Source organism: Anabrus simplex, chromosome 7 (assembly GCF_040414725.1).
Source record: "Anabrus simplex isolate iqAnaSimp1 chromosome 7, ASM4041472v1, whole genome shotgun sequence".
Lineage (NCBI taxonomy): Eukaryota > Metazoa > Arthropoda > Insecta > Orthoptera > Tettigoniidae > Anabrus > Anabrus simplex.
Genome location: NC_090271.1, coordinates 168465044 through 168489431, shown reverse-complemented (window position 1 = coordinate 168489431; position 24388 = coordinate 168465044). Strand labels below are relative to the sequence as shown.

The window sequence follows — 24388 nt, the reverse complement described above, 5'->3', positions numbered from 1 at the left end:
AAACAGCTGGATAAAAGAATAAGTGCTTGCAAATTTCCATTTTTTTGTAGCTTCAAACAGGACTATGTCCAGTCTATCATAAATCAAAGTCATTCGAACACAGGTGTTCTGTACTTGTCTGTTATACTACGAGAAATGTACGTGTACATACTGGATTAAGATATTACCAAGTAATATGCATTTCTCTGAGTTACATTTTTTGACAGTCCCATTATATTGTAAACAAACAGATGTTGACGTTTCCCTCCCATGTGGTCCATACGTAAACAAACAAACCAAGTGACAACTGACAATCAACGTACAACTTTCGCCAACATCATGACAAATACAATTGTAAATGTGTCTCATTTTACTTATAAAAGCCATTATTATAACTAAGCTGAAGCATTCTAATGTTGTATATATAGCTGTTATTCAATCATTTCAATTCCTAAATACAATTATTTTGGCGGCAAAGTACTTTGTGAAATATTCGCACTTTGAGGTGCGTACGCGTAGGTTGATAGTATGTATTGAATGTCGAATCAGCTGACTCGGCCGTAGTGAATAGTGAATAGCTGAATACTATACATGCACAGCACGTTTGCAGTGCAATTCCGCGAAATGGAATCATGATGTTACTGCTAATAAGAAGCCTTTTACATTAAGTGACGTTTATATTTACTCTTAACCTGTACTTTATTTCATTGCTCTGAAATTCGAAACATGGCACGAAACTGAAGAACGGTGAGTGGTTGTGAACTATTTAGGGAACATGTACAGAGTCCTAGTATTTTTCATTTTAATATATATATTGATGGCTGTTATATGTTTCCATTCGAGTCTTCTTCCGTAACGTAATAGGCTACTTTCTAAATCCAATGCCACACTTAGTATTTTCTGTCTCCCTGCCTACTCCTTGAAATCATAAGTAAACTGATCTTAACAGCCGTTTCACAGTTTTCTTTTGGATTTTCATACTGTCCTTCGTAGATATTACATCTTCTTCTTGGGGAGAAATTTTGGGCTCCTTTATATATAGATATAACATGACTACGCCTGCCAAATCGATTCATCCAACTTGATTTTTATCTCGTTTAGACTTATACCCAACTTTTGTCCTTCCTTTTCTTTACTGATTATCTCGCACTCTCATGTGTCTGGATATCAGTCGAAGAAATATCTTAATAGTCATTGCAATCCATTCTGTTCTCTTGCTGTAGGTGTGTGTGGTTTGTGTTTGTCCTGTCATAGGGTTCCATACTATAATTAATTTACACTGAGAAGTCCTATAGGTTAAGGGTGCACAGCTGTGAGCTTGTATCTGGGAAATGGGTCTGTACCTTAATTAAGGCCACGGCCGCTTCCTTCCCAACTCTTAGGCCTTTCCTATCCCACTGTCGCCAAAAGACCTATCTGTGTCGGTGCGACATAAAGCAAATTGTAAACAAAAAAAAGAAGTCCTATAATTCTTGTTTTGTCTTGTTGTTTCACCATTTCTGGCATTTCAACCCCTCCTGCTGTTTTATGATGCCACAGTTCTTTTATCACTCTCTCCACTTTCTCCTGCACGTTACTATTACCATAATTGTTTTTATTCCCCTGAATTTGGTTTTCTTAACAGTACCAGAAAAAAAATATCCTTACATTGATTACATACATTATCATTATAGACTGTTATGCCTTTCAGCGTTCAGTCTGCAAGCCTCTGTGAATGTATCAAACATCGCCACAATCCTCTATTTCTTACATTGATTAGGTTTGCAAAATACCATTTCTCTAGGATCTGCTGTAGCTTTTAACCACATGAAATATTATCTATGTCCTTCCTTTCTACTTTTCTTATTGCAGTGGAGAAAGTTTCCAGATTAATTTCAAAGTTCTGTGGTTAAGAATTTACAATAATTTCTTGTGATCTGTTCCTTTCTTTTGTCCACATAATTTCTGATTTGAAAACATTTCATATAACCTGCCTTCATTTTATATTTACTTGCTGTCCCGATTATTTCATTTCACTGGAGTCCACAGTTATTTTAATCTTTTATGAATTCTTGTTGTAAAACAAACTCTTGCTATTTATAGTAGGTATTCTATTACCAGTACTCTTTTGTACACCTGTTCTATTTCAATATCCAGGGCCTTCTTACTTACCAGAAGCAACCTTTTTGAACTTTTCTTTGATTATGTTTTGGTATTAGTGGATAATTTCTCGATCCTTGAGCTTCTCCACCCGCATTCCTTTGTCCATCTAAGGTTCAGTGATAATCGTGGTGACTACCTCCATAGGTGCAGAATCGGGAAGGGACATGAGTGTTGATAAAGAGGGACATTGCAGAATTGGGCAAAGATTCAGGGATTAGCCTGGTACTCATTTTTGGCATGAGTTAAGTGAACTCTAGGGTCACATGCCTCTCCAGAAGTGGAAGTCTTATTGGAAGCAGTATGTATGTATACGTCAACAGATCTACTGTCAGCTTTCATAAGTAGCCTAGGTGTTGCTGAAGAGGCATACTAGGGAAATGAGGAGTGAGGTAGTTTCCCTGTTGCTTTCCTCACTGAGCCTGGAAGTGTTCTTACAAGTCAGTCTGACAAGACCATTGAAATGCATGCACTGACTGACCCTGTGAACAATACTTTCACACCATTCATTTCAGGGACTGGCTGCTTAAGGAATGGCATTACTAGCATCGCTCATTCCTCAGTCACTTTCATACTGTCAAAGCCAGGATGAGACTGATGGACCGAGCAAGTGGCTGCGCAGTTTGGGTCATGAAGCTGTCGGCTTGCATTCGGGAGATAGCGAGTTCGAACCCAACTCTCGGCAGCCTTGAAGATGGTTTCCCGTGGTTTCACATTTTTTATACAAGGCAAATGCTGTACCTTAATTAAGGCCATGGCTGCAAGAAAAAAAAAAGAAAGAGAGAGAGAGACTGAGACAGACAGGAAAATGTAAACGAACTCATTTCTGCTACACAGCTTTATCAGGAGGTTGGGCTTCAACAATCAGTGAGGGTTCATCTTGACAGATATTCACTTTTGATGACAGAAGTATGGGATATGAGGAAAACTGGATAAAGAAAGAAAAAGGACAAAAAGATAGAGATGGTAAAAGACTCATGGTTCCTTTTCTCCTTTTGTGTTTGTTCCGTGTTTCTAATCTTTTAGCACCTTCTTATCCTTCTACTTCTTTTGTTTGGTTATAGCCTTGCCTCTGTAGGGCCACAGGCAGTTTTGTCATGGTTTGGGATTTCTTCTTCTCCTCCCAGAAACTCTTCATTCTCTCTCTTTCTCTCCCATTCTTCACATGATATTTTCAGTATCCTCTTCTCTTGTCTTCCCCCGTCTGGCTGCATGGCTAAATGGTTAGCACGCTGGCCTTTGGTCACAGGGGTCCCGGGTTCGATTCCTAGCAGGGTCAGGAATTTTAACCATAATTGGTTTAATTCCACTGGCACGGGAGCTGTTTCATTTCATCCTCATCACAACTTGCAGGTCTCCTACGGGCATCAAATCAAAAGATCTGCATTTGTCGATCCAAACTTATCCTCGGATTCTCCTGGCACTAAAAGCCATACACCATTTCATTGTCTTCCTCGCTGGTGCTTCTTTATCCTGCTCCTATACCTTTTTCTGTCATTGAGCTCTGCCATATTGGTTGGTGAATATTTATTTCCCCAGTTCTCCATCTCTTCTACCTTGATCCCCATCTCAGTCCAGTCCTTCTGGAGTTTGACAGCTCACTTAGTTCCCGTCTTTCCTTCCGCCATTGTCTCCCATGCCCTTTTCGTCATTCTCTCCATGTCCATCCTGATCATCCAGGCCTGCATTTTCATGTGATGTTGTTGTTTGAGTCATCAGTCCATAGATTGGTTTGATGCAGCCCTCCATGCCACCATATCCTGTGCTAACCTTTTCATTTCTACGTAACTGTTGCAGCCTACATCTGCTCTAATCTGCTTGTCATATTCATACCTTGGTCTACCCCTACCGTTCTTACCACCTACACTTCCTTCAAAAACCAACTGAACAAGTCCTGCGTGTCTTAAGATGTGTCCTATCATTCTATCTCTTCTTCTCGTCAAATTTAGCCAAATCGATCTCTCGCCAATTCGGTTCAGTATCTCTTCATTCGTGATTCGATCTATCCATCGCACCTTCAGCATTCTTCTGTAACACCCCATTTCAAAAGCTTCTATTCTCTTTCTTTCTGAGTTAGTTATCTTCCATGTTTCACTTCCATACCATGCCACGCTCCACACAAAAGTCTTCAAAAACATCTTTCTAATTCCGATATCAATGTTTGAAGTGAGAAAATTTCTTTTCTTAAGAAAGCTCTTCCTTGCTTGTGCTAATCTGCATTTTATGTCCTCCTTACTTCTGCCATCGTTAGGTATTTTACTACCCAAGTAACGATATTCATCTACTTCCTTTAAGACTTCATTTCCTAATTTAATATTTCCTGCATCACCTGCCTTCATTCGACTTCACTCCATTACTTGGACTTATTTATTTTTATCTTTACTCCTTACCCAAGACTTCGTCCATACCATTCAGCAAATTCTCGAGATCTTCTGCAGTCTCGGATAAAATAATAATATCATCGGCAAATCTCAAGGTTTTGATTTCCTCTCCTTGGATTGTGATTCCCTTTCCAAATTCCTCTTTGATTTCCTTTACTGCCTGTTCTATGTAAACATTGAAAAGGAGGGGGGACAAACTGCAGCCTTGCCCCACTCCTTTATGGATTGCTGCTTCTTTTTCAAAGCCCCTCGATTCTTATCACTGCAGACTGATTTTTATACCGATTGTAGATAATTCGTCGATCTCGGTATCTGATCCCAATCACCTTCAGAATCTTAAATAGCTTGGTCCAGTCAACATTATCAAATGCCTTTTCTAGATCTACAAATGACATGTACGTGGGCTTGTCCTTCTTGATTCGATCCTCTATGATCAGACGTAAAGTCAGGATTGCTTCACGTGTTCCTACATTTCTTCTGAAGCCAAACTGATCTTCTCCCAACTCAGCTTCAACTTGTTTTTCCATCCTTTTGTAAATAATACATGTTAAAATTTTGCAGACACGAGATAGTAAACTAATGGTGCGGTAGTTTTCACACCTGTCAGCACCGGCTGTCTTGGGAATAAGTATAACAACATTCTACCGAAAATCGGATGGGACTTCTCCTGTCTCATACATCTTACACACTAAATGGAATAACCTTGCCATGCTGGTTTCTCCTAAGGCAGTCAATAATTCAGAGGGAATGTCATCAATTCCAGGTGCCTTGTTCCTATTTAGGTCACTCACAGCTTTGTCATACTCTGACCTCAAAATTGGGTCTCCCATTTTATCAGCATCAACAGCCTCTTCTTGTTCCAGAACCAAATTATCTACATCTTCACCTTGATACAACTGTTGGATATGTTCCTGCCATCTTTCTGCTTTGTCTTCTTTCTCTAGAAGTGGCTTTCCATCTGAGCTCTTAATTTTTCATACACCTAGATTTCCTTTCTCCAAAGGTTTCCTTGATTTTCCTGTATGCAGCATCTACCTTTCCTAGGACCATACAACCTTCAACATCCTTGCACTTCTCCTTCAGCCAGTCTTCCTTAGCTACCTTGCACTTTCTATCCACTTGATTCTTTAATCACCTGTATTCTTTTCTGCCCCCTTCATTTCTAGCATTCTTGTATTTTCATTTTTCATCAATCAGATCTAGTATCTCCTGAGTTATCCACTGATTCTTAGTTGATCTTTCCTTCCTTCCTAACATTTATTCAGCAGCCCTACTGACTTCATTTTTCATGACTATCCACTCTTCCTCTATTGTGTTTCCTTCAGCCTTTTCGTTTAGTCCTTGTGCAACATGTTCCTTGAAAGAATCCCTCACACTCTTTTCTTTCAACTTGTCTAGATCCCATCTCTTTGCATTCTTTCCTTTCTTCAATTTCTTCAGCTTCAGATGGTATTTCATGACTAACAAGTTGTGGTCAGAGTCCACGTCTGCTCCTGGGAAAGTTTTGCACTCCAACACCTGGTTTCTGAATCTCTGCCTAATCATAATGAAGTTTATTTGATACCTTCCAGTGTCTCCAGGTCTCGTTTGTGGTGTTTGAACCAAGTATTGGCAAGGACTAAATTATGATCAGTGCAGAATTCAACCAGCCGACTTCCTCTTTCGTTCCTTTCTTCCAATCCGAATTCTCCTACTGTATTACCTTCTCTTCCTGGGCCTACCACTGCATTCCAGTCTCCCATCACAATTAGATTCTCATCACCTTTTACATATTGTATTAAATCTTCTATCTCTTCATATATTCTTTCGATTTCCTCATCATCCGCTGAGCTAGTAGGCATATAGACCTGCACTGTTGTGGTGGGCATTGGTTTGGTGTCTATCTTAATGACAATAATTCTTTCACTATGCTGGTCATAGTAGCTTACCCGCTGCCCTATTTTCTTATTCATTATTAAAACAACTCCTGCATTTCCCCTGTTTGATTTTGTGTTGATAATTCGGTAGTTCTTCCTGCCAACATACTTCACTTATACCAACTACATCTAACTTTAGTCTATCCATCTCCCTTTTCAGGTTCTCTAATTTACCACATCGGTTCAGACTTCTAACATTCCACGCTCTGATTCGCAGAATGTCAGTATCCGTCTTCCTGATGATCGTCCACTCTCATGTAGTCCCCACCCGGAGATCCGAATGGGGGACTAGTTTACCTCCGGAATATTTTACCCAGGAGGAAGCCATCACCAGTACATCATTCATACAGAGAGAGCTGCATGTACTTGGGAGTTAGTTACGGCTGTAGTTTCCCGTTGCTTTCAGCCGTGTAGCAGTATCAACACAGCTAAGCCATGTTGAGTATTATTACAAGGCCATATCAGTCAATCGTCCAGACTGCCGCCCGTGCAACTTCCGAAAGGCTGCTACCCCCCTTTCGGTGAACCATTCCTTAGTCTGGTCTCTCAACAGATACCCATCCGATATGGTTGCACCTGCGGCTTGGCTATCTGCTTCATTGGGACACGCAAGCCTCCACACTGCGGCAAGGTCACATGGTTCGCAATATTAAAGTGCAAAATATGTACATAAAAATGTAGTAAATATCAGAGAAATATGTAATGAAACTTGTAATATTCATAAAATATATATTAATGCATTAAATTTACAAAAATGCCCTTGTATCCTTTTTATTATGTCTTATGGTTATGATATGAGACAATAAAATTGTTTCAAATATCTCCATATTTTAGGACAAAGTTATCATTGTTGTTGGAGATAATTTACATAGTCTACTGTTTTTTAATTCTGACAGTAAATATAGTCATTACATACATATATACATACATAATCATTATAGACCTTAATTCGTTTCAGCATTGAGTCTACAAGCCTCTGGTGAATTTACTAAACTTCGCCGCAATCATCTATTTGCAACTAGTGTTGTGGCCTCATTTAGTTCTTTACCTCTTATCTTTAAAATTGTTAGAAACTGAGTCTAACCATAGTCATCTTGGTCTACCTCCACTTATCTTACCCACCATAACAGAGTCCATTATTCTCTTTGATAACTTATCCCCCTCCATTTGTCTCACATGACCCCACCTCCGAAACCGGTTTCATACAGCTTCATCCATCTAGTTCATTCCTAACTTAGCCTTTATCTGCTCATTCCGGGTACCCTTCTGCCATTGTTCCCACCTGTTTGTACCAGCAATTATTCTCGCTACTTTCATGTCTGTTACTTCTAACTTATGAATAAGATATCCTGAGTCCACCCAGCTTTTCCTCCCGTAAAGCAAAGTTGGTCTGAAAACAGACCAATGTAAAGATAGTTTCGTCCGGGAGCTGACCTCCTCCTCACAGAACACTGTTGATCGCAACTGCGAGCTCACTGCATTAGCTTTACTACACCTTGATTCAATCTCACTTTATTACCATCCTGGGAGAACACACAACCATAAACTTGAAATTACCTACCTGTTCCAGCTTTGTATCACCAATCTGTCATTCAGTTCTGTTGAATTTCTTACCTACTGACATCAGTTTAGTCTATTAGCTTGACCATGTTGGCCGCCAGTGTTCTGTATTAACTTAATTATTACAGTTAATTATGTCAACGTCCACCTTGTCAATACAATTCAAAAATGTATTTATTATATATCTAAACCATCAAGTACATATGTACAAACACAAGTACATGTTTCGAGAAATTTATGTTATGTCCAAATTCTATAAAACATTTCAACATAACATGAAAGATTTTCAGGTTTGAACTTTTAATGTTGTTGTATTGTCATTTTATCCACATTCTGTTGGGACATAAAATAATGTTAAATAAGGTCTTCAAATGCATGTAAAGGGTAATTTTCATACCATACTCATTGCACCTATTTTCAAGTTCCAAGATATTAGACTGCAGGCTTTTGGCACAATTTGCCATTAAGACCAAGTCTTCAGCATAGGCCATGCTGCTTACCACATTTCCACCTAACTGATCCCTCCCTGCCACTTTATACCTTTCAGCAGATGATCCATGTAAACTACGAACAGCAAAGGTGAAAGATTACAGCCTTGTCAAACCCCTGTAAGTACCCTGAACCAAGAACTCATTCTACCATCAATTCTTACCATCAATTCTTACTGCAGCCCAATTGTCAACATAAATGCCTTTGATTGATTTTAATAATCTACCCATAATTCCATAGTCCCTTCAGTAGGGTGAACATCTTTTCCCTCAGTACCCTGCCGTATGCTTCCTCTAGATCTATGAAACATAAACACAACTGTCTATTCCTCTCATAGCATTTAATAATTACCTCCCACATACTGAAAATCTGATCCTGACAGCCCTTGTGTGGTCTGAAACCACACTGGTTTTCATCCAACTTCCTCTGAACCACTGATTGCACCCTCCCTTCCAAGATGCCAGTGAATACTTTGCCTGGTATGCTAATCAATGGGATACCTCGATAGTTGTTGCAATCATTCATGTTCCCTTGCTTATAGATGGGTGCAATTACTGCTTTTGTCCAATCTGAAGGTACCTTACCAACATTGCATGCTAATCTTACTACTCTATGAAGCCATTTCATCCCTGCCTTTCCACTATACTTCATCATTTCAGGTCTAATTTCATCTATTCCTGCTGCTTTATGACAGTGGATTTTATTTACCATCCTTTCCACTTCCTCAAGCGTAATTTCACCAACATCATTTTTCTCCTCCCTATGAGCTTGATTGTTCCTGACACCACCAGGAAGATTTCCTTTTATGTTGAGAAGATGTTCAAAATATTCCCTCCACCTCTCCAGTGTTTCCCTGGGATTTATTATGAGTTCACCTGAATTACCTGTACCCAAAACATTGTTAATTTCCTTTTTCCCCTCTCTTCCTAAGATTCTATTGCTGTCCAGAAAGTTTTCCCTGCTGCTTGACCTAGCCTTTCCAGGTTATTACCAAAATCTTCCCATGACTTCTTTTTGGATTCAACAACTATTTGTTTCACTCTGTTTCTTTCATCTACGTACAATTCCCTGTCTGCATCGGCCCTTGTTTGGAGCCATTTCTGATAAGCCTTCTTTTTACATTTACAAGCTGCTCTCACTTCATCATTCCACCAAGATGTTTGCTTTTTCCTACATTTACACACAGTTGTTCCTAGGCATTCCCTTGCTGTTTCTACTACAGCATCCCTGTATGCTACCCATTCTCTTTCTATATCCTGAACCTGCTTACTGTCCACTGTTCGAAACTTCTCACTAATCATATCTGTGTACTTCTGTCTAATTTCCTCGTCCTAGAGATTTTCTACCCTTATTCGTCTGCAGACAGATTTCTCTATCCTAGGCCTAGAGATACTTAGTTCACTACAGATCGGATAGTGGTCTGTATCATCGAAAAATCCCTGGAAATCCCATACATTCCTAACAGACTTCCTGAATTCGAAGTCTGTTAAGATGTAGTCTTATTATGGATCTGGTACCCCTAGCCTCCCATGTGTAGCAGTGAATAGCCTTATGCTTGAAGAATTTTTTCATAACTGCTAAACCCATACTAGCACAGAAGTCCAGCAAACGCTTCCCATTCCCATTAGCTTCCATATCTTCCCCACATTTACCAATCACCCTTTCGTATCCTTCAGTTCTATTTCCAACTCTCGCTTGAAATCGCCCATTAGCACTAAGCTATACTTTATGTTGACCTTGACTGTGATGTCACTCAATGCTTCATAAAACTTGTCAACTTCATCCTCATCTGCACCCTTTCATGGTGTATACACTGAGACAATTCTCGTCCTAATTCCTCCAACTGCCAAATCTACCCACATCATTCACTCATTTACGTGCCTAACAGATACTGTGTCATGTGCAAGAGTATACCTGATAAACAGCCCTACCTGTCACTCTGCCCTTCCCTTTCTAACACCCGTCAGGTACACTTTATAATCTCTTCCTCGTTATCTCCCCTTACCCGAATATCACTTACTCCTAGCACATCCAGATACATCCTCTTTGCTGACTCAGCCAGTTCTACCTTCCTTCTTCCATGAAACCCATTAATATTGATAGCTCCCCATCAAATTCCAATTCGTTTGCCAAGTTGTTTCCAAGGAGTCCCTCGCCTGTCAAATGGGAATGGGACTCCGTTACGCCCATAGGTCCGAGGCTTGCTTAAAATGTTCTGAGCTCAGTAAATTCATGAAGCAGGATGCTACCCTACTTACACATAGTCCAAGTGAGCATCTCTCCTCTAATGGGTTAGGGACCCCGGTTAATTGTGTAGTCCTAGCCGTCTGAGCACAAGAAGGGCCATAACTCGGAATATGTCTGAGATGCCCACTCCCATTCCATAGCAACTTGTATCCCGCCTCTCAGGACCACTTACTAAGCCACTGAGCTGTTGTTCATGGTTCACGAACAAGCACTTGACTACAGTAACCCACACCATAGTTATCAAATAAACAAATTAAGGGCATAATCAAAATACTTCAGATACAGTATATAAAACATAATGTTATGCACTGTAGATCGCAGATTGTATGTCTAATCCTTGTCCTACTTCTCCATGGTGTTGGGTATGAAGTTTGATGAATCTTCATAGTGAGTTTGTACGATCAGATGAAATGAATGGTATTATATATGATAATAGATTGGGTGAAATCTAGTGCTGGCACATAGCCTACTCTTGTTGAATAGCACCAAGGGGTCTGCTCAAGGCTTAATGTCTCAATCTGGAGGACGAATTACCATCAACAGTATCATATGCCCTCATTCCATTTGAACATTGTGGTGAGATTTGGAATTGAATCCAGGCTTTTGGTATGCAATTTAGTGCAAATTGTATGCCATCACTTCTCCAGCCAGCCAACTTTCTGATGGTGAAATATTTCTTGATCACCGAGACTCAAACTGGCTAACTGCGGTGTCAGACCATATAGACTTGACGCCTTAACATTCGTGGCCACTAGGTGGTCTGCTCTGTAAATCTCAGAGTATTTTACACAATTTATTGTTGTAGCTAATTCCCTGTGGTCCTCATGCCCTGAAAATGAAACAAATAAACATTAATAAATAAAGTTAATATTGTTTATTTGTACAATAATGTTACATTCTTTGCATAATATGTAAAATATGTAATTTTATAAGAGTATGTACAGTTATAACCAACATTTTTCATTTTCAATTGTGTACAAGTAAAGTAATGGAATGTGTAATTACATAAGAATCCGAGCACTACTGATCACATGTCCAGCGAATCTTGCTCTTTTGAGTCTTCGTTCTTCTGCGATTGTCCCCATGTTTCATTACAGTTCGTCCCTTGATCTTTGTTCCCAATTTTCACCTCCTCTTTTTGGTCCCAGTATGTTCCATAGGATTTTTCTCTTCTCTTTCTCTAGTTTCTCTGTCCCTTGCCTTCCCAGTGGCATTGGCTTGACAGTGTACTGTACTCTGTTCCTCACTGTTTTTTGCAGTGCCTGAGCTTTACGTCTGTTGATATGTTTCTTTTATTGTGCACTTCTCTGGTCACAAGGTAGGTAGTCTTCATCTTTTTCACCCTCTCTTTTATCCCCTTTCTGCTCCTGTTCCGTTCTGTTACATATTCTCCAACGTACTTAAACTTTTCTACCTTCTGCACAGTGCCTTCTGGTGTTTTCCAATCCCCAGTGGTATTCAGTGTCTTTGTCCTTTCTTAGGCGAAATGTTGCACTACCCTTGGGTGCCTACTGGTCTTTTCCAATGCCTGGTGGTATTTGGTGTCTTTGTCCTTTTGTAGGTGAAACGTAGCCCTACCCTTCTGGATATCTTGCTTATACTCTCAAGTTATTTCTTTGCATCTTCTTTCATCTCGCTTACTATGGCTATGTTGTACACAAAGGCTAGGCAATCCACCTGTGCCCTGTTATCCTTCTTGTCTCCCCACATGTGTTTTTGGTATTGTTATCTTCTCGTTTGTTGTCCTCCATTATCTGATAACTTCATCCAGTGCTGTTCATTCATTCATTTTCATTTCCTCTTTTTGAGCTCCTGCCAGGTCAGGGTGTTGATGGCACTTCTCCACCTTTGCCTCTCCTTCCATCACTCCTCTTCAGTAATTGTATTCCAGTCCAGTCTTCTTTTTCTTATACTGTTCTTGACAGAGTCCATTCATCTTGCTTTGGGCCTCCCTCTTACCCTCTTTCCTTCTAAGCCTCCAGCACTTGTTTTGGTATACTTCCCTCCTGCATTCTCATAGCATGTCCAAACCATCTCAGTCTATTATTTAATTTATTTTCCGGGTTGAACCGTGTTGTACTTGTACGCATATCACGTACAGTTTGCCGACGTTTCGAATACATTGCAGTATTCTTTGTCAATTTCTGCCTGGGAGACTGATTACCTCGGATCGAGTAGGGGTATTTCAGTCGCCTTGACAAAGAATACTGCAATGTATTCGAAACGTCGGCAAACTGTACGTGATATGCGTACAAGTACAACACGGTTCAACCCGGAAAATAAATTAAATAATTCTTCACACCGTGGAAGCTTCACTTCTAAGATACATCTCAGTTTATTTTTCTCCATCCTTTCACTCAGTTTTTCTACTCCTATCTCTTTTCTGACCTCAACATTTCTTACTCTGTCTCTCCTTGTCTTCCCTACCATACTCCTCAGGAACTTCATCTCACTGGCCTGAATTTTATTCTCATTTCTTGCTGTCAAAGTCCAAGTCTCTGATGCTTACATTAATATAGAGGTATAGCACATCTTGTACATAGACAAAGACAATGATTGATCTTATTCCAGTGGAGAAAGAGACTATAAAGTGGTGGTAGCCAAATTAAGACTTGGTAAAATGATGAAGTTAATAGAAAAAGGGAAAGAAAAATAAAGAGATGGAAGTTAAAAGAGAAAGAAATAAGGGAAAAGTTTCAAGAGGATCTGAAGAAAGAAATTCCCAAAGGTGACTTGAACAGTGTGGAAGAGGAATGGACATGTTTCAGAAATGGATTTGTAAAGTGTGCAGTAAACACCTGTGGAAGACTATCAGGGAGGAAAAAGGAAAAGGAGACTCCTTGGTGGAACAGCAGGGTAAAGTAAGCAGTTAAAGAGAAACAAATGGCTTGGAAGAAGTGGATAGGCAGCAATAAATAGTACAGAGAATTGACAGAAATATAAAGAAGCCAAAAAGGTATGTAAGAAAATAGTACAAGAAGGGAAATGGAAGAGCTGGGAAAGTTTCACAGAAACTTTACAGGAGGATATAAAGGGAAGTAAAAAGGTTTTGTATGGTTTGGCGAAGAATAGTTTACGAAATAGGGAAGATACAAAATTTGTAAAATCTGAAACAGGGCAGATATTGATGAAATAGATGACATACTAAAAAGATGGGAAGAATACTTCTCAGAATTGCTAAATATTAAATACAGTGAACTGGTAGATGAGAAGGAGCAAGAAGAAGCAATGGGGAAAGAAGAAAAGGAGATATCGATGTTAGAAATAGAGGAAGCCATACAAAAGATGAAGAGCGGTAAAGCAGCAGGAGTGGATGAGGTAACTACGGAAATGATAAAATCAACAAGTCCAATAGGCCTACAGTGGCTGTATAGATTATTTAGAATAATCTGGAGGAAAGAGATCGCAGAAGAGTGGGGAAAGGGTTTAATTATCCTGATATTTAAAAAAAGGTGTTTATTGCCCATGTATCTAAGATATTTGAGAGAGTATTGGAAGGAAGACTGAGGAAGAAGCTAGAAGGAGAAACGGAAGAAGAACAGTATGGTTTTAGGAAAGACAGATCAACGTTTGACCTGATCTTTACATTAAGACATATGATGGAGAAAAGATGGGAGTTTGAAAAGAACATAGTGATGACATTTATTGACATTGAGAAGGCTTATGACAGTGTGCCCAGACAGTTGGTATGGGACACATTAAAGAAAAAACAAGTTAACAGAGTGGACGTGCAAATGATAAAAGCTATGTACAAAAATTATGTTAGTAGTGTGAAGACTAGTATAGGAAAAACAAAATGGTTTAAAGTTGAAACTGGTCTCCGACAGGGAAGTGTACTATCTCCCATACTATTCATTATAGTCATGGATGAAATTCATAAGAACATTAAACAGAGATTGGGAAGACAAGCAACAAAAGCCATGTTGTTTGCAGATGATATAGTGATATGGGGTGAGGAGGAAACGGAAGTGCAAAAACAAGTAGATGTATGGAATCAAGAGATAGAAAAATCTGGGATGAAAACACAGAGAAAAGTAAAACAATAGTGATGACAAGGGGAAGGAAGGAAGGAAGAGGAAAGATAAAACTGAATGGTAAAATTCTGGAAGTGGTTAAAAGTTTCATGTACTTGGAAAGTGTGATCACAGAAGATGGAAAGATTACTGAGGAAATTGGAAAAAGAATACAACAAGCAAACAGCTTCTACCAGAGTGTAAGGGGTATTTTGTGGAACCAAGATGTCCCGAAGAAATGTAAGAAAGTATTATATTCAACCTATTATGAACCCACACTAACCTATGCAGCTGGATTGTGGACTACAACAAAATGAGAGGAGAGTAGAATACAGGCAGCGGAGATGAAATTAGTAAGAGGTATTGAGGGCAAGACCAGAAAGGATAGAATTAAAAATGAAGAGATAAGGATAAGGACAGGAATCTTGAAACTTCGAGACCGGATAGAAACAACAAAGCTAAAAAGGTATGGGCATATGATGAGAGTGGGAGAAGAGAGAGTGCCAAAGAAAGCTTTTTCAGAGAAGTTAACAGGAAAGAGACCATGAGGAAGACCCCGAAAGTGGAGGACAGATTCAGTGTGGAAGTGCATAGAGAAAAGGGGAGGAAAACCAGAAGATGTACTTAAAAAGAGAGAAGAGTGGTGGAGAGACAGGCAGCGATGGAGGTCCTTGATTCATAACTCGACCCGGCAAGCTGGAAACAGGAAATGAAGATGATGATGATGGAGTACATCTTGTACATTATCTCTGTACATTTCATAGGAACTTCTCTGTTCCACACCAGGTTGGATTTGCACTTCTGTATCTTTGACTCCCCAGATCAATATGTCAGACAACAATATTTTCATGTCCCCTCTATATCTTGCCTTTGTTTCCTTTCAAATTTCATCCATAATCATTATAAACATAAGTGGAGACAATATACTTCCCTGTCTTAGTCCAGTTTGGTTTCTAAACCAGTTTGTTCTCCCCACTGGAGTCTGGACACAACTGAAACAATTTTTATACATTGCTTTCACTAGTTCCCTTGATTGCCTTCCACATAACTCTCTTTCCAGGGTTTCCTACACCTTTTCTCTACGATTGCATTCGTCCACCCTTCGGGTAATTTCTTCGTCCTCCGGATCTGAGTATTGACCTGGGTTATATTGTCTATTGCCTCGTCCCCTCCCCACTATCCGCCGATATCCTGTCATCTCGAATCTCTTGTGCAACCTCATCCCTGGTCGGAGGTCATGGTTTTCTCTCTTCTACATCCGGTCTGAGTTCCAGTTTGTCTCCAGATGGTTCACAGTTCAGTAGGTTCTGGAAGTACTCTGCCAGTATTCTACCTCTCCTTCACATTTGTGGCCCTTGTATCCTATCAGTCTGAAAAGGTCTCTGGTGTTGTTCCATCTGAAGTTGTCTCAATCTCGCCCAGTTCCTCCTTCATCTTCATCCTCCATGTTCTGGTCCATCTTAATGTTCTGGACGCTGCCTTCTTCCTTTCTACAAAGATCCCTCATTTTCCTGGGTTTTTCTTGCTGTTCTAGTATCTCGAGACCTTTCTCCTGTTCTCTACTGCTGTCTTACAGTGCTCGTTCCACCACCAGTGCTGCTTCTTTTCTTCTGTCCCGCATAACTCAGCCTCTTTTCCCATGTTTATCTTCATGTCTTCCCATTCATTCTGTGTTCGGGTCCTTCCTTGTACTTGTCCTTATTATGTCTTAGTTTGTCTTGGTCGATGTTGATGTTCCCCTTGCTCTATTCGGCTGTTCAATATCCATCGGCACTTGACTTTTGTAAGGTAATGATCCGGCTCCATCCTTGTGTTGTTCCTGACCTTGGTGCCTCTTGTGTATTCTCCTTCTGCCCCGTTATGTTGGCTCTCTTTTCCGATCAGTGCATTATAATCACCTACTAGTATCTTCACCTGTCTGTGTGGTTTGTTGCTCAGGATATCATCTAGTTCCTCTCAGAAATGATTTACTACTTCGGATCCTTCCTGTTCTTGTCGTTAGTTGGTATGTGTCTGTTCACTATCGTGTACGTCTTGTTCCCTGCTCGAAAAGTCAGTTGGTATCTTTTCTGACCTGCTCTTTACCTCAGTTATTCCATTCTCGTGTATCTCTTGTCCACGATGAACCCTGTGCTGAAGCATCTAGGTGCATGTCTCTACTTTTATGATTCCTGGTTTTCCTTTCAGCACCATGAAGCCTTCTGACTCCACTGTATCTTCGTCCTGGTATCTTGTTTCTTGCAAGGGTAGTATCCCGATGTTTCTCTTTCATCTCGCCTATTATCTGTTTGAGTTTGCCAGTCTTGTCATCGTCTGTATGTTTATGGTTTCCATTCTGAAAACTCTTTTAGCCTTGATCTTTGTTGAAGTTCTGAGAAGTTCCGATTCTTCCCCTACATTCTTCTCAGCAGATCCCCCAGAATCTGTTTGCTTGCTTGCGTTGCCCTTGGCCGATGGGCAATTGTCCCCCTGGGATAATCTAGATTTGATTGTGTGATCCATTCCATGAGCTGAAAAGTAAGTTTCTTGGGATGCCTTGTAGCTGTCCAGTCTTACGACTTCTTCAATTACACACGCCCTTCATAATGAATTTAAAACCCTAATCCCAGAAGTTGTAATCAGGCCGCCCCTGACATGGGGATCAGACACCTTTGGTAGTCGCCCCCAACCTGAAGTACAGACTCTACCTGATAGATTTCTGTGGCATTTCCTCCACTGTGGGTCCATTACTCTCCTAAAGGAGCTCATCCGCATGTTTTATCACCTATATTTATCTTTATCTTTTTTAGTTTCCTGTGTTTATCTGGTTTTCTTATTTCACATTTCTTTAATCAAGACAAAATATCTGTCAAGATGGTTCCTTGTTAAGTGTTGAAGCCTATCCTTCTGATGAAGCTGCAGAGGAGAAGTGAGGGCTGAGAAGAATTGAATATTGAAGAATTGGACTGATGAGTAGTGAGTCTTTTTATTGAAGATGGCAGTGTATGAAGGTGCAGTGACTGACCTTGACCTTTTCATGTTTTCATGTTTGTCCTTGCCCACTTTCCTATTGCTCCCTTGTCTGATGCTGACCTGTTATATTCTCATTTCCCGTTATATGTTCCTATCTTTTTATATATACGACTTGATTTGACACGTGTTTGCTTACATCAGTGCTTGTATAAGTAGTGATATTTTATTGGTTTGACACATCAAGGATGCATTACATGTGGCAGGAGCCATGCCGTGAGTATGAGCCTGCTTGGAGATACTGCAAATGTATGTCCCATGGACAGACTGCACATCACAGGAAAAGAAAGGACTTTGAAGAAGAAATGCAGGAGCTGGGAGGAAACAACATGACTGTGATGGGGGATACAAATGCACGCGTTGAAAAGGAAATGCAAGTGTGCAAACAAGTGCTTGGAAATGAGGGTTGGTATAGTCAAAATGATGAAGGTGAGAATTTGCTGGATTCTGCAAAAGAAATGGGTTGTTTGTTAGAATTTGTTGATTCAAAAAGAGAGCAAAATAACTTTGTACAGTAGAGACTGGTCTAGAAAGTCAGTGGTGGATTATATGTTTTTTGACAAGCAAAATGAACAAGGGCATTATGGATATAAGAGTAATACCATTAGAGGCCTTGGACAGTGATCATTGACTAGTGGTAATGAACTTTAGAGGGACTAAGGAAAAGGAGGGAATGGAAAAATCAAGCAGATGAATGAAAGTATGGAAGATGAAAGAATATCTGAAAATAGTAAGGGAAAACATGCTGACAGATGAATCAAAAACAGGAGAAAAAGAATGGAGAATATTCTGGAACACATTAAAAAAGGCAGCCGAATTAGTATGTGGAAGGATTAGTATGAAGAAAAGAAGGAAGGGAACTGCATGATGGAATGATGCAGTGAAAGCAAAGGGACTTAACATGGGTGGAAGTAGCATTGAAAAAGATGAAAGGAGGGAAGGTACCAGGTTTGGATGAGGTGAGTGCAAAGATGGTGAGAGCAGCTGGAGAAGTAAAGAAACAATGGTTATATCGGGTGATGAGAGTTGTACGGAAGAAGACGATGACACCAGAAGACTGGAAGAAGGAAATAACTGTATGTGTTTTCAAGAAAGGAAGTAGAAGGGAATGTAAAAACCACCTGGAATCACTCTAATGAGTCACTGTGCAAACATTTTTGAAAATATTCTGGAGAGACACCCAGCTGGCAGATTCCCTGTCAGTTGTTTACATAGTCTTTTCTTAAATTACTTCAAAGAACATGGAAATTTATCAAACATCTCCCTTGGTAAATTATTCCAATCCCTAATTCCTCTTCCTGTAAATGAATATTTGCCCAAGTTTGTCCTCTTGAATTCCAACTTTCTCTCTCCTGCTTTTAAAAACTCCATTCAACCTTATTAATCTACTAATGTCATTCCATGTTATCTCTGCTGGCAGCTCTTCCCAGTCCAAGGTTGCAACATTTGTGTAACACTACTCTTTTGTTGGAAATCACCCAGAACAAATCGTGCTACCTTCCTTTGTATCTTTTCCAGTTCTCAGACCAGGTAATTCTGGTGTGGGTCCCGTACACTGGAACCATACTCTAACTGGGGTCTTACCAGTGACTTATAAGTTACATACTCTTCTTCACATCCTTAAGACAACCCCTAAATACCTTCATAACATATTAAGAGATCTGTAACATTACTCTCTCGTTATTGTGATTACCCCGATGAAGATCTTTTAAATTAACACCTACGTACTTACAGTGATCCCCATAAGGTACTTCCACTCCTTAAACACAGAAATTAAAATTGACAGGACTTTCCTTTTGGTGAAATTTACAACCTAACTTTTCACCCAGTTTACCATTGACTGTTGTCCATCTCACAACTTTGCTGAGGTCCTTTTTTTTTTTTTTTTTCAGTCACAATCTTATTAATTTTCTGTACAGTTTAACATCATTCACAAATATCCTTATCTATGATTCCAGTTCGTTACTCATATCATTTATATGTATATAAGAAAACTGAGTGTGTTAGCCGTGCAAATAGCGTCACATAGCTACAAGCTTGCATTCGGGAGATGTTAGGTTTCAACCCCACCATCTGCAGTCCTGAAGGTGGTTTTCCATAGTTTACCATTTTCACACCAGGTAAATGCTGGGAATGTACCTTAATTAAGGCCACAGCCACTTCCTCCTCACTCCTTGCCCTTTTCTATCCAATTGTCGCCGTAAGACTTACCTGTGTCTATGCAACGTAAAGCAACTTGTTAAAAAAAATATATATTTAGGTAGTATCTAACAAGCACAATTGAAGTAAATATAAACTTAATGATAAAAGTAGATGGGCACAGTAATCATTTTTAAAGCTAATAAGAAAATTGTATATATTATTAAAAGAGATTTAAGATTTGAATAAGCAATTTTAAAATCCCTCATCACCCTAACAGCAGACAGAAAACTTCAGTTACACAATAATTAAGACAGACCTACATTTAACAAACCGCTGACATGCACAGTATTTGCATGATTTTGTTTTATTCATTCATTTTTCATTCATGTCGTATCAGCCAACTTTGGACCCGTCATTTCAACTGGCTACTTCTGACTTTGATGTCTGCCCAATACTTCTGCATGCATTCTCGGTGTTGTTCTTTCCTCTCCTGCGTCCAGGCCTTTCCAGTTTTTAATTTTGGCTTATCTCGGAAACCCTGGAACGCTTGAAGTTTCTTCTTAAGTGGGACACGCTCCTGGATATCATTATGTGTGATTTCCACTTCTTCAAGACCTCTAATCCACCTCATTGAACCAAGTCCCTTTGGTTTTCTTCTGCTAAAAAAGGGTAATGATGCGGTTGGTCAGTCTTGTTGGGTGAATTCATGTCACATGTCCATAAAAGATCATTTGTCTTTTTCGGATAGTATCAGTAATCTCATCTATGTGAGTGTATGGTTTCATCATTATGCTCTCTTCTGTACTCCCCGTTGTCTTTGACGGGACCTAAGATCTTTATCAAAATCTTTTCTTTGGCCTACAGTTTTCCGATCAGGCCTTTTTTGTTCATTTCAAGACATTCCGAAGTGCATAAGACCTCTTGACGGATGACACTGCAGTAATGCCTGAGCTTTGCTATGAAAGATATATACCGTAGACCATTTTGTTGTAGGTGCTTGTGGTTAAATGGTTTGCCATTTCCATTTTGTTCATCTGTAATGTAAAGGCGTCTTTCTCTGACAAGTTTGGTGTTATCAGTTTTCCCAGTTACTTGAACTTATCTACTCGTATAATTTTTTCTTGTCCCGCTGAGAGCTCTCTGGGTGCCAGGTTGATATTAGTTAAAAATTTTGTTTTCTCAGAAGATATCTGTAGGCCTGCCTTCACTGCTTGTGTTTTAAGCTGAAAAGCCTGTTCCATGGCTGTGTTTAAGGAATTGGAAAAAATTGCAAGATCATCTGCAAACATCAACATCAAAATTTTGGCTTTTGCATCGTATCCCAAATCCGATTTGAAGTCCTTGATTATTCAATTCTTTGCGCCACTCCTGGATGACCTTTTCAAGGACACAGTTGAAGAGTAGAGGTGATAGTCCATCTCCTTGCCTAACTCCTGTCTTTATTTCAACGGCGTCTGAAATCTCGCCCCTGAACTTCACTTTCGAAGTGGTGTCGGTCAGTGTTTGTTGGATGATTGTTCTGGTTTTGTTGTCTAGGCCAAATTCCTTTTAAATTCCGATCAGGGTGGTACAATCTATCAAGTTATAACTCATGCCTTTTTGAAGTCTATGAATGTTACCATAAATTCTTTATTCCTGAGTTTCAAATATGAAAGGATGAATTTAAGTTTCAAGATTTGTTTGATGGATTTTTTAAATTTTTTTTAATTATTGAGGAGGATGTCAAGCCTTGAGTATATCCCTTGGTGTTATATGACAAGAGTAGGCTGTGTTCTATATTTGGGTTTCACTCTCTCCCTATCTCATCATCATCATCATCATCATCATCCTCCTCCTCTCTCTCTCTCACACACACACACACACACACACACACACACACACACACACACACACACACACACATGCAAGTCGCCCATGGGTGTCATGTAGAATTACCTGATACTAGGCCTTCCTGGAATCCACATAACATCACATTATTAACCCGGTAAGGGCATAGCATGGTAGACCGGCTGGATCAGCCTATCTATAGACGGTGCACAAGAACTTTTTTCTTCTTTTTTTCTTTTTTCCGTTTACCAGCTCACTCTTGGCCAAATCAATTTCTGGCATGTGCCATCTGTTGGGCATTATGTAGGACTAATTGATCATGGCTTATATCTTCAGTAACTAACTAATAGAGCTGTTTGTAGATGTCTGTTCTCTAAAGCTGGAGTTCATCTGTGATGTAAACAAGCATCGGAACAGCAAGCTAGTTGCCTTCTCTGCAATGTTATTTTAAATCAAAGAATACTTCAGTTATTAAAATACCAACTTTTATACTTCTGAGGAGTAACATATATTAGTTGCCTACAGATTTCAGGAAATAATTTTATTTTGGGCTCTTTATTATGTGTAAAGTAAAGTAAAGTGGGAACAAAAAGTGTAATTTTGATTTCTCTCAAAATAATATTGAACATAAATGTAGCATTTTCCATTTGCATTTAGATTTATAAAGAACTAACCTCTACAAACATTTTAAGCGAATCCCTCTCCCTGATCAGTTAAAAGTTTAGGCTTCTACAAAAAGTTTTACATACGAATAAAAAAAGTCAGCACTGAGGTACCAAACATACAACTGGTAACTCGGCACTTAAAAGGTTAATATTATTATTTTGTGAAAGATTTTGTATCGTTCAGCCCCCCCACCATGCAATGGTGCAGCAGCCGTGATGGGCCTTGGCCTACCAAGCTGTCGCTGCTCAGTCTGAAGGCCTGTCACTCTCACTGTCAGATATCTCCTCAATCGTAATCACGTAGGCTGAGTGGATTTTGAATTAGCTCTCAGATCCAGGTAAAAGATCAATGATCTAGCTGGGAATCAAACCCACAGCCTTTAGGTAAGAAGTAGGCTCGCTACCCCTAGGCTCCAATTCTTCTTACCCAAAGAAAATTCCCTTGCTTTGCCTCTGGATATGCATGAGGAGGTATCCTAGACTCTGTAAGTTCACTTCTACCTCTGGCTTATTCCCTCTATTATATTTTATTAGAATGATTTGTGTCTTGTTTTCTCTAGCATAATTTTTTATACTTATGGTTACATCTCTTTTCACAGATGGGTATTCGAGGCCTTACAACGTATATCACAAAACGCTCTGACAGATATTTAGAACCTTATGAACTCCATGATACATATCTTGTCATTGATGGAAACAGTTTAGCATCACAACTTTACTGCAATCGATCAAAATGCAACTCTGCTTTTGGGGGTGACTATGACCTGTATGCTAACTGCATAGCCACGTTTTTCCGCATGCTGAAGAAATGTAATATTTCACCTCTTGTGATACTTGATGGCGGCTATGAATTGAGAAAATGGTCTACAGTCAAGTCCAGACTTCGAAAGAAAATTATCAGCGCAGGCACTGTTACACCAGTGACACAGTCAAGGATAAAATCCTTTCCTTTGATGATGAAAGAAGTTTTCAAGGATGTGCTAAAGGAACTGGAAGTACCATGTGTACAGAGTTTGTATGAGGCTGATGATGAGATTGCTGCTATTGCACGGCAACTAGACTGTCCTGTTCTGAGTTATGACTCTGATTATTATGTATATGATGTATTATATATTCCATTTGATACCTTCAGTTTTGAACCATCCTCAAGGTATTGCTCTGATGGTTCTGCTCCATATTATATCAGTTGTAAGATTTACAAAGTAGAAAAATTCCTACATAGTTTTGGAGGACTGCAAAAGTCTCTTCTTCCTTTAATGGCAGCATTACTAGGTAATGACTATATTAAGAAGAGTGTATTCAGCAACTTTTTGTCTCAGATAAAAAGACCAAGAAGTCGGACAATGAATGACACTCAAAAGAGTATTGCTGGCTTGTTGCAGTGGTTGCGCCAAGAGACATTTGAAACAGCAACATCCAAGGTAAGAGCATGCACTTCTTATCTATTTATGTGATTTGGCCCAGAGAACCATGTTTATAGGTAGGAGAGTTAGGGATTGGAATAATTTACCAAGGGAGATGTTCAATAAATTTCCAAATTCCTTGCAATCATTTAAGAAAGGGCTAAGAAAACAACACATAGGAAATCTGCCATCTGAGCGACTGCCCTAAATGGAGACCAAGGTCGGTCGGTCGGTTTCACTTAGAGAAAATGTTGAGTACAGTGGAAAACACACAGGTCAAAAGACAGTTTCAGGCTTTCAGTGCCATTTGCTAGTGAAAAAATAGATCCTATTAAACACTTTATATTATATTATATATGTACAGATTTTTTCCTTCTCTTAAATTTTCAGTGCAATTTTCTAGAAATGAGTAAAAATGTATGTAAAATAAACTATCAAACATCTAATTTCAGAGCTAGAGAGGTATTCCCTATTGGAAGGTATAAAAAAACAGAAAAATGATTTTGGTGACAAGTGGCATAGGCTGCAGCTTATATACTAGGTATAGTACCTGTTGTTGATGGGACAATCACTTAGCATGTAAATGATAACATTTTTTGTCCACCCCTCACATTGTTC

General features: G+C 39.4%; 1 protein-coding gene across 2 annotated transcripts in view; it reads left to right on the top strand.

Annotated features, from left to right (window-relative positions):
• The first annotated feature begins 563 nt into the window (after positions 1–563).
• Positions 564–24388, top strand: part of ast (protein asteroid) — a 34208-nt gene continuing 10383 nt past the window's right edge. Inside the window, exons 1-2 of one of the 2 annotated variants that reach the window (XR_010860695.2) lie at positions 564–726; positions 6576–7103. Coding sequence is in view for 1 of the 2 variants with exons in the window: in XM_067150796.2 (XP_067006897.2) it covers positions 22967–23788 (822 nt within the window). In the remaining variant the exon portion in view is untranslated. Of the gene's footprint in view, positions 727–6575; positions 7104–22966; positions 23789–24388 lie in introns of those variants that run through there. The other variant, XM_067150796.2, reaches the window with a different exon arrangement.